At 38.4% G+C, this 13,604-nt stretch overlaps 7 protein-coding genes across 7 annotated transcripts; 2 read left to right on the top strand and 5 right to left on the bottom strand.

The window, feature by feature from the left end:
• Positions 1–1,356: 1,356 nt before the first annotated feature.
• On the bottom strand, positions 1,357–3,433 carry LOC108096419 (peptide methionine sulfoxide reductase). The gene is given in 4 exon segments (XM_017198000.1): positions 1,357–1,628; positions 1,630–2,011; positions 2,137–2,330; positions 3,320–3,433. Coding segments are annotated over 4 exon segments (786 nt in total). The 5' UTR covers positions 3,371–3,433; the 3' UTR covers positions 1,357–1,469.
• A 193-nt stretch (positions 3,434–3,626) lies between these two features.
• On the bottom strand, positions 3,627–4,595 carry LOC108096420 (gonadal protein gdl). The gene is made up of 3 exons (XM_017198005.2): positions 4,450–4,595; positions 4,100–4,394; positions 3,627–3,867 (listed from the first exon to the last, which is right to left on the bottom strand). The coding sequence occupies exons 1-3, from the start codon at positions 4,593–4,595 to the stop codon at positions 3,724–3,726; spliced, it is 585 nt and encodes a 194-aa protein (XP_017053494.1). The 3' UTR covers positions 3,627–3,723.
• LOC108096423 (gonadal protein gdl-ORF39) lies at positions 4,479–4,895 on the bottom strand. Its single transcript, XM_017198007.2, has one exon. The coding sequence runs from the start codon at positions 4,781–4,783 to the stop codon at positions 4,664–4,666; it is 120 nt and encodes a 39-aa protein (XP_017053496.1). The 5' UTR covers positions 4,784–4,895; the 3' UTR covers positions 4,479–4,663.
• LOC108096421 (protein Z600) lies at positions 4,812–5,294 on the bottom strand. Its single transcript, XM_017198006.2, is given in 2 exon segments — positions 4,812–5,053; positions 5,055–5,294. Coding segments are annotated over 2 exon segments (270 nt in total). The 5' UTR covers positions 5,196–5,294; the 3' UTR covers positions 4,812–4,924.
• An 861-nt stretch (positions 5,295–6,155) lies between these two features.
• LOC108096327 (MAPK regulated corepressor interacting protein 2) lies at positions 6,156–9,198 on the top strand. The gene is made up of 4 exons (XM_017197860.2): positions 6,156–6,617; positions 6,874–6,967; positions 8,072–8,190; positions 8,277–9,198. Exons 1-4 carry the CDS (start codon positions 6,566–6,568, stop codon positions 8,534–8,536), a joined length of 525 nt encoding a protein of 174 aa, XP_017053349.1. The 5' UTR covers positions 6,156–6,565; the 3' UTR covers positions 8,537–9,198.
• A 220-nt stretch (positions 9,199–9,418) lies between these two features.
• On the top strand, positions 9,419–10,582 carry LOC108096325 (deubiquitinase OTUD6B). The gene is made up of 2 exons (XM_017197857.2): positions 9,419–10,087; positions 10,142–10,582. Exons 1-2 carry the CDS (start codon positions 9,493–9,495, stop codon positions 10,483–10,485), a joined length of 939 nt encoding a protein of 312 aa, XP_017053346.1. The 5' UTR covers positions 9,419–9,492; the 3' UTR covers positions 10,486–10,582.
• LOC108096326 (sugar transporter SWEET1) lies at positions 10,517–13,547 on the bottom strand. The gene is made up of 3 exons (XM_017197858.2): positions 13,244–13,547; positions 11,093–11,498; positions 10,517–10,989 (listed from the first exon to the last, which is right to left on the bottom strand). The coding sequence occupies exons 1-3, from the start codon at positions 13,411–13,413 to the stop codon at positions 10,879–10,881; spliced, it is 687 nt and encodes a 228-aa protein (XP_017053347.1). The 5' UTR covers positions 13,414–13,547; the 3' UTR covers positions 10,517–10,878.
• Between the last annotated feature and the right edge of the window lie 57 nt (positions 13,548–13,604).

Genomic DNA, 13,604 nt, shown 5'->3' with positions numbered 1-13,604 from the left:
GCGCTTCCCACTAATCTAATACAACAAAGAGCGGTCAAAACTGTCGAAATTTTAGGTTGAAGGTCTGGATGTATAGTATAGTTGTATCTTTATATTAAGATGGGGTAAGACATAGGAAATACATTGATAGTATGTACCTATAACTTTGCGAAAAAAAAATACTCGAGAAATATTCAAAACTATTATGTTATCCGGTTTTCGGAATTTTTTTTTAAAATTAAGGATTGAATATAGTATATACAACTACTTACAAGTAGATACTATGTAACTGTATCCAAAAGATACAAGTTGTAAGTAAAACCTCAAAAAGTAATTTAAATGTCTTCCCCATTTGACCAATTTTGGGTGCAAGTTCCGGATATGTTATAAACATTATATACTATAGCAAATAATAAAGTTAACAAAAATAGCTTCGTTTAAATAATAAATTCTGCATTGCTGATCTAACAGCTAAATATATAATCCACTTGGGGCATTCTCGTAATCAGATCTTTGCCTATGACTAGGTGCATTTTGTGTTTTTTTAAATCGATAAGTGCTAGTCACTCGCGACGGTAATTTATAGACACTCCAATTAGAAGTAAACTACCCAAGCAATTATGATTAGAATTTAGCTACTGATAGTTTGCAAAATTTATGGACTAGACGCTTTATTTAAATGCTTATAAATTTTCTATCAATTGTACTTTCTTTGCATAGCTATAAAGCGAAACTATTTTGGAAATCTTAGGGGTCAGTAACTTTTCTGTCCTTGGGTAAAACTTATTTATTGCTTTGCCAATTTTAGACGGCCAGGGCTTTGTTTCTGTTTCTTAATAAAGATTATTTTAGTCAGGGAACAATCATATTTATTTAAACATGCAACTTATATAAGTTCATTTATGGCTTTCCCTATTACACAAACAAATTCCAATTTTACCGTTTTTTTCATCAAATCTTGACAGCAATGCAAACTCATTAAAGTTGAATAAACAGATGACCCAGCGGATTCGTTATCGCGGTGTTTACCGCTGATAAGACAGGATCCTGGACAGGAACTTAATATGACTTGCAAGCTGTTTATCACCACAGACTTTTCGGTCAGTCATCATCTGTTGTTTTTGCAATTTTCGTAATTGACTAGGATCAAGTTTAATGACTGTACTGAACGTAATAGAGGTACAAAGACGCACAGCTGTATTTGCAGAAGAATTCTTTATCGGTCAGAGGCAAGCAAACAAATTTTAATTTCTCCAAGAAAAAGTTCATTGCCTTTATGTGGATTACTACATTTTACATTTTGGATTTACGAACTCCAAAAAGGCTTTATGAACAGCCTTTTACAACCTTAAACCAAAAAGAACTCAGTGCGTGAACTTTAGTTTGAGATATTTTTTATTAAAATAAAATATACGCTTTTATATATTTTCCTATGGCTACATAATACACAATCTGTTTTGAACAAGCAAACTATTGATTAAATTACCCCCCTAGGTGTATGATCTACGCTTAACGTCTATGCAAATTCGACCATGTCAGCAGTAGAGACCCTGACCCTCGTTTTGCTCCACGTGGTAATTGCAGTACTGGCGTTGGGTTGGCGTAAGACCCATGGTCTCCACTTCCGCCCTGAACTGGTCGATGCCCCCCAACTCCGGCCAGATAGCCATTCAGTTTGGTGGCCACATAGCTGGTCTGCAGCAGTTTGGGGCTGAGATTCAGCGAGGTGGCGAGGTCCTTGTGGCCCTGCAACCGATACTTTTGGTGGTAGGCCTCAGCTGGGTAGAAGTTCTCCTTCGAAGCAATCTCAGTGGTGATAATCTCAGGGGCCCGACGCTCCTGTTCCTCCAATTTGGAGGCTTCGGCTATCTGCTTCTGCTCCTCGTCATGGTACAAAATCAAGGAGGCGTATTGCCTCTTAATGGGCGTGGTGAGTCCGTATTCATGGTTGTTCCAGAACAGCTCCAACAGGTCCTTGAAGCTAATGACCGTGGGATCATAGTCGATTTCCAGAACCTCCGTGTGATCGCCCCTGTTGAGATTCGTGCGTTAGTACCAGGGATCCGAAAGGATAATGCAATACAACATATGGGGGTGTCGAAGGAAAAAACAAATGCACATGTTAGGATGATCAATGCTCTGGATCCGAACTCTTACATTTTACGGTACGTTGGTAATTCCGAGCTGCCGCCAGCGTATCCCACGGTGGTTCTCAAGACCCCACGAGTGGCTCCATATAGGGATTCGGCTCCCCAGAAACATCCCATACCAAAAGTGGCCGTGGCTTTGGGAATGTTCACATTGTGAACCGGCGAAATGTTCAGTTCCTTTTGTTCGTTGCGAACGGTGCTCTGAAAGAAGAAGAAGAAAAAGGGGAGTATGAGTAACAGATTCACCGGATGACTAAATATTTTTAGGTTTTTAAATGATTTCAGGGCACACCAAAAACAGAAATGTTAGTCCGTAACCATATCCCGGCAAACAGCGCATTTTATTCACGAATAAATAAAAAAATAAGTTTATATTGTGTGGTTTTTTCAGTTTTTTAAGAAATGTTTTTTGGTGGCTTTGTTCGGCGTCTGATGTCGTCAGCAAAACAATGCACTTGGCGCTCGCTCTCTTGATAAACTCTCTCTGGTATTTCTCTCTTCGCCTTGCAATTGCAGCTGTTGAACAGCTGATTTAACAGACTCGCTCTCCCCCACACACAATTGCAAAATCAATTTCAAAATCAAGGTCAATGGAAAAACTGTTTAAAGGAAAGTAAAAGTCGTTTGTTTGATGTCGCTATTAATTCTACACCCAATAACTAGGTAAAACCCTAGTATAAACACTCTTTTAACTATTTAAACACATTATTTTATGCTTTTAAAACTTGCCTTGAAATTACGAAACAATCGCGAAAACATTGCGTGCTGTTCAACTGTTGGGAAGCAACTGAGTCAAAGCTGGCCAAAACAAATCAAATTCATAGCCAACAAAAAGGTGCTGATGTTCACACAAGCTTAATTATTCTGAACATTAGATGGCGGAAACTGGCTTTTATGACTGAGTACACAACAATTTGCACGCGACCTTGTTAAAGTTCAAGAAACCTAAATCGTCTTGAGTTAATTATAATTGAAGTAATTCAGATCAAAAATTTAATTTGTATTGACATTTTTAAATAAAAAATTTCAAAAAATTATCACTGAGTAACAGGTATTTTAAGAAAAATAATTTAATAATTCATTTGAAAATAAAAACTGATTTTAATTCATTGATTGCCTCACAGGACATTAAAAAAAATTCTAATCACAAGATAAGGCACGAATCACAATTTTTCAGATTAACTACTCACCAGATCCTTGAGCTCAGGATGCGCAGAAGTTGGGGTAATAGTCAGAGACATGGTTTTCACTATTTATTTTATTTTAAAGTGTTGCTTTTAAAATTGAAAGCAGAACTGATGCATCTGCAGACCGGTCGCTCCAATTTATAGTGCCGCCTCTCCGCTTTCTACGCAAAAAGAGAGAGCCTCGCTATCTTTATCAATTCTCCCGCTCTTCTGGGGCCCCGTCTCTTTCTCCCTCTCACAATTCTTCGCTGATTAAAACTGCGCAGCGCTACAGGTTTCTTGGACCCACAATGGGCGATCATACAGCTGGTACATTTGATCAGGGTTAATAATTTAATGGTTTTAAATATTCTAATTTAAACAAGTTAAGTGCAGTCTTTTGTGGGTTCTGGATTTATAATTGGTTGTTATTTGCTGGGCTCGTATTTCAGCCGACTTAGTCGCAAAATGAAGTCCAACAGGAACATTTGTATTTTGATCTCCTTCGGATTTTCGGTGACATAAAAACCGGGTACGCCGGCTTTTTGGAGAGTGGATTGTTGGTCGTTTACCTGTGTGGTAATATAATATAATATAATAAGTTACACATTCTTTAAGTATAACAGGGTATCGATCAAATTCTGTATACTGATTTATAAGCAATAAAGTGTAAATAAAGAGATCAGTTTTTTTTTCAGATAATAGAAGATAAAGTTATCTTGGTCATAATATAAATATTATGTACTTTATGGTTTTTTTTTAATCTAAAATACATCTTTTTAGGGAAACGAATAAAGTTGTTACCTTCTGATCAAGTATTTCAATAATCTTTTTATCCGATTCAATTAGTTTCTTGGTGTGCTTGATTTTCATTAGGCCCAAAATGTGATGAAGCTCCTCTGGATCCTTAATTTTTGCCCTCCATTCCGCAACTTCTATTTCGTACTCGTTTTCCACCTGCATTCGCATTTTAATCAAATGTCTTTCTGTTTCGTGTTGCAATTCCATCAGGGCTTTAACTATTACAAAAATGCCCTCATTCAGCACACAATTTGCGAGTTCGGTGAGTAAATCGTAGGAAATGCGTGTCTGCAGGTTTCTATAAGTGAAAAAGATTAATAAATCTTAAAAGAAGGTAAAGAATAAGGGCTTACTCTGGAAGTTCGGAATGAAAACTGCGTAGTTGGTCAACCAGAAAATATATTTTTCTCTGCAAAAATTCTGGTGTCGGTTGCTGTTGCTCCGCTAGAGCTTCACTGCTGTTTGAATTTCCCTCGCTGGTTGTCGTAACGTCTGTCATCTTAACGAATATGTTATATTTTATATATTTACAATTATTTGTGAAATATTTTTAGTTAAATTCGATCTTTAGTGAGGTTTTGTGCAGCCGCAGTCCAAATTCGCCGCCTCGCCGCAAGAACAGCTGTTTGCCAGGGCCGCCAGACAGACCAGCAACAGTGTGACCACAAGCAAATTGGTTGCCCACATATCGATTAACAGGTAAAATGCGCGTAATTTAAATTGTATGTATATATTTTATTGTATAGGAGCGTGAAAAAAATATTTGAGTTGTTCGATTTGAAATCAAAGTTATTATGACTAAGGTGATTACATCGGGGCGTGTTGTGATTAGAAGTTCAAAGACTTGCGCGCCTTGATGAAATGTTTGTCGGCCTCGTAAGTGTAAATTCGGTTGAGTTTGTTCTTGCGACGTTTCTTGAGCTCGGTTTGGAACTTTCCGGGTCCTCCACTGCTGGGGGGTGGCTGGGACCAGTCCATACTTCTTGCTGTCCAGGGAATAGCACTCCCGGCCGCCCAACTCCCGCTGCTCCTTGGGAGTTTCCACAATTTTCAGGCTGTTCAGACGCTGCAGCACTTGGTTGGTTTCGCTGGACGACATGATTGCTTGGCTGATCAGGAGAATAATGTGAAACTTGACGGCGCTGGATTGCTACTGATTTCCTTTTGCCCCCCGACCCTTTTTATATTCAGTTGATGGGTGTGCAATTTCAGAACTGTCATAAATATCAGTGCGGAAAATATTACTTATCCGCTTCCCGACATCTGTCACTTTATGAGGCTACCTGCTCGCAATTAATTTTTTTCCCCGGAAAATTCTCGCTAATCCCTTTTTAATGCGTTGGAGATTACGCGTGCAGGTAGCAGAAGCTTGTAATTTTTGGGTAATGGGCGTTCGATTGCCGCCATAAAGTCCGTCCTTAAATATTCGCAGTCTAGTGGATTTTAAGAAGGATTTAGTCACGGTCAATTATACTCAGTACAGACAAATCTCTTAACCAAAAATGGATTTCCAGAATTGTACGAAATATTAATAAAAAATAATGTCCGAAATTGTAATAAGACAAAAATAGACTTAATGACACCATATGAATCCTGTTTTACGCATTCTTTGATTTAATTCTACAAAGTAAATAAATATACTTAATGATCTACATAATAAGTTTCCCGATTGTTTATAATAAATATTTTACGATAAGATGTAGTATCTAATCATTTTTTAAAATTTCGCGCGCAGGTAAAAAAGTTTTCACTTTTGAAGAATGTGTACACACTGGCGAAATCATATGGTGACCGTGCACGTGTATCAGTGGTAACGTTTATGCGTTAATTTATATCGAGACTTCTAGAAGAACACGAGGATTTACTTAAAAATAAAATATATTTTTTCAGTTGTGAAGCATAGATATTTAATAGAGGGCTAAAAACATATTTTTTTATAAAAAGTATTCGGATCTATATATAAATTTGGTCAGAATGAATTGGTGATTCTCGGAACAACTCGTACTTTGCCGCATAAACGCGTTAACATAAAACGCCTAGCTGGTGTTTCTCTTAACATTTGGTTTGGCGATTTGAATGGGGCTCTTGCATTGGAGCTTCGTCCGCCGCACAGAACGTTATAAAACACACGCCTTTTTCCAGGAGCCATTGAATGCGGTGTTTTGTCGGTGAATTAAATCGAAATTAAATCAATTGATACGAGACGGCTTGTTCAGAAATCGAAGAGCGCGGAATCTTCGCCAGCAACGGCTAACTAGTGTATTGTGTAACCGTTCAAGACGATGACAGACCAAAAGGGGGCAACGGGGAGAAGGGTGCCACAAATCATATGATTGTAAAGCGGAAAAAAAAACAAAATCATAGCAGTCGCCAAGAAAAAACAACACATTTCATTGCCAGAAAGGAAAACAACATCGAAAATAGGAAGGACAATATACAATACAGATATTGCCCTGGTATTTCTCCACCATGTACACAATCAACAAGGGACCCAGCAAAATTGTTGCTAAAACGCGTCGCGGTGAGTGCTAAATAATAATAATAATAGGTTAATAATGGTCCGTATTCGCAAAAGGTACAATAAACCCTTTTGAAGAGAATAAACTTTTGCCCAGCTGTTATGTCACAAAAAGTTCTCTTATTCTTTTTCTCTCTTGTCGCCCCCACTCTCTCGCTCTCGTTCGCTCACTCTCTCTCTGTTAACTTTTTGTTTTGCCGGCATTTTCCACTGTAAATAAATGGTTTTATTAAGTTAAATAATCTTTTTCTTATCGCAGGACTGGCACAAAATTTTGAAAAATTCGAAAGCATCAAGGAGAGCGGCCGAAAGAACGCCAGTTTCGATCTGAACAGTCCCGAGGAGCACAAAAAGTAAGAATCTTTTGGCTGCTTATGCAAACAAGGCAGCACATGGTGAAAATGTGGAAAGTGCGGGAAAAGTGTTGAGGAAGGGGGACTGTTTCGAGACCCTCGTCTTATCTCTGACATTTTATCGCAAGAATCCGTGGCGACCTATGTAGCACTATAATGCTAATTGTTCCCAAAGTATATATTAAATATATATACGTATATATAGGCTCCCTAGGAGACCCAAGGGAACACGTGGGTCAGGCGTCGGTTATCGGCTCCATTTTAATTTAAATGCCCCAGAGGCATTGACTTTTCCACGTCCGTTACGTCACGACTTCAACGGAACTTCTCGGTTACACTTAGCTGAAGGGGCTAATTCTCGAAAGCCTTGCTAATTAATTGTTGGACCTATAGATAAATATGTATTCGTGGCAAGTGTTATATTATTAACAAACATCCTGCGAAAATCAAGATTTAATAGATTGTTTTATCTAATATGACTGCTACAAGTATCTTGTGGAAAAATCTTGTTCTAAATTATATGCAGCAACCTTACGTCACATATTTTAAGAGATGATTAGAGTCTTTTGGTGAGTGCTTATCAATAGAATTTTCCATAGAAAGTGAGATAGGACAGCTTATCAGTATTAGTTTTCAAAATTAATATCAATGTTCTTCTTTGAGAATCGTTTATTAATATCGGAAAATCCAAAAATATACACGTATAAAGATAACAAGCTAGTTATCTCCTTATCAGCATTCAAAGTCAGTGCTAAGCACAACCTACATATGTATATTAATATCGAAGCAATCGTGTAATCTATTGCAATTGCACAGTGCAAAAAAGGATTCAATTTATTTAATTTTATTTAGAAGCGGCTTAAATTAGTGTATTAATTGTTAAACAATGTCGCAAACGATAAGCTGAATTCATTTAACGTTCCTAAAAAAAAGGAGGGAGGGGATCTTGTTGTCAAATCCCCCACCTTATTTTCTTCAAATGATTTATTTTTGAAGTCCACATGTTTGAGAAGATCTGTGTCGTTTGCATAAGTGCGAAGTCGTTAAAATTCAATGGAATTGTTATTAAAATCTGATAAACCTTTATTTTGTTTTACAAAACAGCATACCACGTCCGGTTTTTCAACAGAGTTTCGCCTCCAAACGGATAACGCCGACAAAACTGATCGAGGATGAAGTGATAACGCCGCAGCATGAGGAAATTATTCGTTACATAAATGACTGTAAGTGTGGCATTTGATTTTTCTTACATCTAAATCTATATTCCAAAAAATTTTAAATATTTAAACCTGTTTTTTTGTCTTGTTAGCCTGGAACATGTTGGTGGCAAAAAATCCCTACGACTCGAGCTCATCTGCCAAGCCCGCCGAGAAGCCGGTGGCGGATGCCAACAACAACAGTGCCACCAGTCCGGTGGAGAGCATCATGGCCAACACACCGGTGCCCGCATCCTCGACCGCAACTGTTTGGGTGGAGCCACCAAGCCCAGCGCTGCAGGACTTCAAACCCTTCGACTTGGAATCGTGGTGGGGCCGTCGCCTGTTCCAGAACATTACCAAGAGCCTCTAGACGGGATCTTCGGGGGCGTAAGAGATAGAGCCTGCTCTTTTTGGTAATTCCTAGCTAGCCAGTGCTTCCTTTTGTACATGTACGTTCGACTGGAAATAGGCAAAATCACACTAGATATATCTGTAGACGGAGACGAAGCACCTGCGTAGTTTTCGGTTAGTGGCTAAGTAAATATCACCTTGGATATTAGCGGTTAGGTGCAGCCAGTTCTGTGGCAAGTCACGGTTTAGTTTCTTCTTGTTTTATTAGTGCGTAAATCAGGTTAATTAGGAGTCGTCGGCGTTGGCCAATGTAAATAATGCGATTTCTGATTTGCGCTTGAGAATGTGTTATAGACTTGTAAGAAATGTACCATCTGGTTTGCTTGCCAGTTTTTTAAAATCAACACTCTTGTGAACTGTACAAAACGATAAGGTTCAATTTGACATCAAATTTCGCAATCCTTTTGGTTCCACTCATTTTCGTAATTGCTGTTAAACTTTAAATATTGTAAATATATAAAAAGAAATTGGATTTTACTTTTGTGGACTATAGTTAAGATTTATAAATATCCAAGGTAGGAATTGGTTGAGCCGATTCCTTGCCGGTGGCAAATCATGTATTTAGTTTCTCACAATAGTCGTTTTATGTTTAGCATAAATAAAAATTCAGCCTGCTGCAAATCAAGTTATTTTTTTATTGATACTGTTGTGGATAGTTGTGAAATGTCATTTTACCGGTAAGTTCTTAGCTATAGATGGATTTATTTCTCAATGTTGTATTGCACACAACACAATTAAAGTCACCAGTTATACAAATTTCAAACCCTAATTTAAAATATGGTATTTTATAACGGCTATGTATATCGATAGTATAGTATTTTACATCGCTGTGAATCGATAATAACATGTGTTGTTGACCCACCTCTAAAGATTTTTGCCGAAAATAGTTTTTAATAATATCTAAGAAAAATCATCATGTCCGGCGTAGACGAAACGATTGGGGACGTAGAATCACGTCTAGAGGATGTGAGTCTGGAGGACATTGGCGCCCGGCATCGCCGTGAAAGGAAGGAGCTGCAGGCAAAGTTGCAGGCCATGAAGAAGAATGCCCCAAAAAATAATAAAACCAAACGGAAGGAGTTTCTTGAGGAGATGGCCCGCTTAGAAGGAGAACTGGAGCAGCGTCACAAGGTGGAGCTGCAGGCGGCGGAAGCTAAGGATGTGCCAGCGGAAGCGGAGGTTAAGAACCCACCGAAAAAGCCCGAAAACACGGTGCCAAATGGGGAGGATAACGAGGAGAAAGAGGAAGAGGATGAGCTGCCCTCCAATCAACGCGTGTCCAAGGCTCAAAAACGAAGGGATAAGAAGGCCAAGGAAGCACGTGAACGTGCGGCAGAGATAAAGACAGAGCTCCAAAACGCTGCCAATCAGCCATCCCCCAAGTTAATCGAACTCCAGCAGATCACAACGAAGTTAGCTCAACGGCAATTATCCCTCCATAATATAGCATCCGATGGAGACTGTTTGTACCAGTCCATCAGGCATCAACTTATTGTAAATGCGCTGCCAGGTATCCAAGTAAAATTAAACCCCATGAATCCTATTAATCTCAATTACATTCCAGGTCATAGTGTTCAGGAATTGAGAGAAGAGACGGCCAACTATGTGCGCGCCCACAAAGACTCGCTTATTTCCTACATGGTCCATCCAGAAACGGGCGATCTCCTCGACGACCAACAATTCGAAAAGTACTGCCAGGATATAGCCAAAACTCACGCCTGGGGAGGCCACATCGAACTGAAGGCTATATCCTCGCTCCTTCGAGTGCCCATTGAAGTCATCCAAGCGGAGGGAGCACCGACACTCCTGGGACAAGAGGAGTTCGGTGGATCACCTCTGGTCATTTGCTACCACCGCCACATTTATCAACTCGGCGCCCACTACAACTCCACAGTGCCAGTCGCCTAAATGATAAACCCTAATGACATACATAATTCAGTCGATTTTGTAACAGTTTTTTATTATTACATATTTGTTGACTTTATAAATACGTATGCATTTGGAAGATTTGAATTATTGTCAAAAATTGCAAGTATGTAGTAGTTATATACAGTAATAGTCAATATAATAACAATTCTAGATTATCTAGCAACTTAGTTAGCTGGATTCCTTTCTAAGAAAATATTTCTTATATAGAAAAATAATTTGTCTAGCTCAAATTTAGTTTTGTTGTGTGGCGATTTAGTGTAAATTCAAGCAATAATTTGATTATTTCTCGAGCCTAACTACGAATTACTTGGTAATGTTGTTGCAACAACCCATTATTTGTCCATCTTTTCTAGGTAAAGCGATTGATTAAAATTAGTTGTTCTTCTTGGTGTCTTTGGGCTTCTTGGTAGCCGGTTTGTTGGGATAAAGAGCGAACATTGAGAGCTGAATGCCACTCAGGGCAAAAAGCAAAAGGTTTTGAAACTGAAAAAGAACAAATTATGGTTAAAAAACATCAGTGTTTAATTAGGAAAAGATTGCTTTGATCACAGGCATTTTTTGTTTTATAATTTTATTTGAAACTTACCACCATAACAGTGTTCTTAACGGAGAGGGCGTACAACATCCAGGAACCGGCCACCATATTACCAGACAGGATGATTGGGAAAGGCATGCCCTCCGTGCTCTTCTTCTTAATGATTTTTGGAAGATGTAGAAGTGGCGAGCCCACCAACCAAACAAGGATGCCAGTGATCAACATTCCCAAACGGAACTCGATCTTGGCGGGATCCTCGAAGTTGGAATAGGCAATGACCACCAATAGGAAGACCGATGAATATCCGATCTGCTTCCAAATGTTTCCCCTGCTTCCGCTTGAAGCGTAGTAGTAAAATCCGAACAGGAAAACAAAGTTGATGACCAGACCAATTAAATTGGTATTGATCATGGCAGCATCGTTCATGATGTTGGCCAGCTTTAAGCTAAGAATTGTCCTGAAATAGAAAAAGTAAATTATTAGGTAGGCAAATTGAGCATACATTTGTTGTTATATATTCTTTGATAAAGATAAAATGCGATACAGAAATATTTGGTCTGCGACAAACTTTTTCAGAATTCCAATACAAAAACTTTGTTTAGCATAGTGTTTAATTTATTTAAATTCCTAAGAGAGCAAACCAGTTTTTTCTAGCAAATCTTTTTCTAAAAGTTCAAAGAAATAGAACAAGTTTTCATTTTGAGTACTCCACTCACTAACCATTAAAATGAGTATTTTACTCTAGAGGTTTATTGAAAAACCTGTTTCTTTATCGTTAATTCTGATATTAGTTCTTATGTAGCATGTGTTTATAGATAAAAAGGAATAGTGATTTGCAAATTATGGTACACGTAGCTATTGATAAGCACTTAAACACGTAGGATGACAAATAACCTACAAAAATCCCACTACAATTGTGAAATACATTCGTGTTGGGTGAAATTGAATACAAAACTGGCCACGGAATTGCCCTTGACCTACACCTTGTATGGAATGAAATTCATTTAGCATACAACTGTTGCTTCCCTTGCATGTCTGTGGGTCCTTAAACTTGACACAGTCCAAGTTAACACCTTCCGTAAACCACCCCCCATGAAACCATCAGTGATGGCAAAGGTACTATATTTGTTGTTGACATACTAAAAATATTATAGGTTTTTATTCTTCAATAAAATTTTTATTTTATTTTTTTATTTTTTGTTTGTATGTTAAGTAAGGCATGAAATGTGTGTATACCTTTTTTGAAGTAAAAATAGCTTAATGGGTTCAGACTTTAAAAATAAATATTTAGATCGATGGTGTGTATAAAGTGTTTTACCATCAGTTTAATAAATTAATTTATATATATATATATATATATATTTGGTTTAACCTCCTAAATATTACCCATGAGTAATGAACAATTTTTCATTGAAATCATTATCAAAGACAAGAAGCAAATCCACATTGGTGTTATTGATAAGATATGCATTCATAAACCTCACTACCCAACATCTGAATGTCAAGTTAAATTTTTGTATGCAAGTTTCTACCTCAAAACCAGATATCTACAGATAATAATATGCAATCTTAGTTAAGAACGATAATAAGGAAAGATTATAGTGTCGGTCAGGTACTGCTGAGATATTTCTCATCACTGAATTGCACCCCCTAGAAATCCGAAAACCCCTTTATTCCGAGCACGTGGAGAGGGCAAGGCGGCTATCTTTCGCCTGTCTCATAAACGATTAGCGGCTATCCCACGTTCTGACAGACTATACTGGATCAGCATTCGTAATTCGAAGCTTTAAAATTATACACTCCAGATAAGAACTACGTGTTTGTCGACGCCTCGCGTTGATAAGAAGCCAAAGATTCCGGCGGCGACAAGGTTAACGAAAGCCCAACTATTTCAAATTGTAACGGCCACGGATGATCGAAGGGGAATTCCTTTATTTTTTTTTGACCATCAAGTGATGTAACCCGTTCCATTGTTATCTTATTGAATCGAGTGCAAAACCGATTTAGTATCGGCCTTGAAGAGAGTCGATTCTGTAGTGTCATGGCGACAGTTCAAAAATTTAATCAATTCCCACACAGATGCGCTGACATTTTAGTTTTTTTTTTTTTCATTTCTTTTCATTTTTTTGTTTGATGTGGGTCTGCAGTGGAGCATTACGGAACCACTTAATGCGACACTTTCTACGCGAATTGAGAACTTACAGCACCACTCCGCCGAGAAACGGACCCACGGGATAGACATCGCTGCTACCCTTTTTTCGGATGTCGTTCATCAGCACCACACCGGACAGGAATTGCAGGGTAGTAATTGTGCCGGCTACCTTGGCGATTAGTTCGCTATAAGGCGCCAATAGATCCCCCAGTGCCTCCATGCTTTTTGCGGGTTCAAACGAGTTTTGTGGGAACGGGAGAGGCGAAGTGCCGCGAGAGTATAAACAAATGAACAACGAAAACAAAAACTAACGACCGACTGGCGGCTGCCGTAACAACAAACGAATAAATACTGAGCTCCAACGGTGGGGCTGGCAACATTTTATAATCGAAAATGCACTAGAAATGGACA

The sequence above is a fragment of the Drosophila ficusphila genome, unplaced genomic scaffold (genome assembly GCF_018152265.1).
Source record: "Drosophila ficusphila isolate 14025-0441.05 unplaced genomic scaffold, ASM1815226v1 contig_106, whole genome shotgun sequence".
Lineage (NCBI taxonomy): Eukaryota > Metazoa > Arthropoda > Insecta > Diptera > Drosophilidae > Drosophila > Drosophila ficusphila.
Note: the sequence above shows the minus strand (reverse complement) of the source record. Positions and strands in the feature narration are given on the sequence as shown.

Bases quoted from the DNA above. Each gene is read 5' to 3' on its own strand.
- LOC108096420 (XM_017198005.2), bottom strand. From the start codon at position 4,595: ATGACAGACGTTACGACAACCAGCGAGGGAAATTCAAACAGCAGTGAA. The intron at 4,395-4,449 runs GTAAGCCCTTAT...TTTCACTTATAG, and splicing joins TTTCATTCCGAACTTCCAGA to AAACCTGCAGACACGCATTT. The intron at 3,868-4,099 runs GTAACAACTTTA...ATTACCACACAG, and splicing joins TTGAAATACTTGATCAGAAG to GTAAACGACCAACAATCCAC.
- LOC108096423 (XM_017198007.2), bottom strand. From the start codon at position 4,783: ATGTGGGCAACCAATTTGCTTGTGGTCACACTGTTGCTGGTCTGTCTG.
- LOC108096327 (XM_017197860.2), top strand. From the start codon at position 6,566: ATGTACACAATCAACAAGGGACCCAGCAAAATTGTTGCTAAAACGCGT. The intron at 6,618-6,873 runs GTGAGTGCTAAA...TTCTTATCGCAG, and splicing joins TGTTGCTAAAACGCGTCGCG to GACTGGCACAAAATTTTGAA. The intron at 6,968-8,071 runs GTAAGAATCTTT...TTTACAAAACAG, and splicing joins AGTCCCGAGGAGCACAAAAA to CATACCACGTCCGGTTTTTC.
- LOC108096325 (XM_017197857.2), top strand. From the start codon at position 9,493: ATGTCCGGCGTAGACGAAACGATTGGGGACGTAGAATCACGTCTAGAG. The intron at 10,088-10,141 runs GTATCCAAGTAA...ATTACATTCCAG, and splicing joins TATTGTAAATGCGCTGCCAG to GTCATAGTGTTCAGGAATTG.
- LOC108096326 (XM_017197858.2), bottom strand. From the start codon at position 13,413: ATGGAGGCACTGGGGGATCTATTGGCGCCTTATAGCGAACTAATCGCC. The intron at 11,499-13,243 runs GTAAGTTCTCAA...TTTCTATTTCAG, and splicing joins TTTCTCGGCGGAGTGGTGCT to GACAATTCTTAGCTTAAAGC. The intron at 10,990-11,092 runs GTAAGTTTCAAA...GTTCTTTTTCAG, and splicing joins TTAAGAACACTGTTATGGTG to TTTCAAAACCTTTTGCTTTT.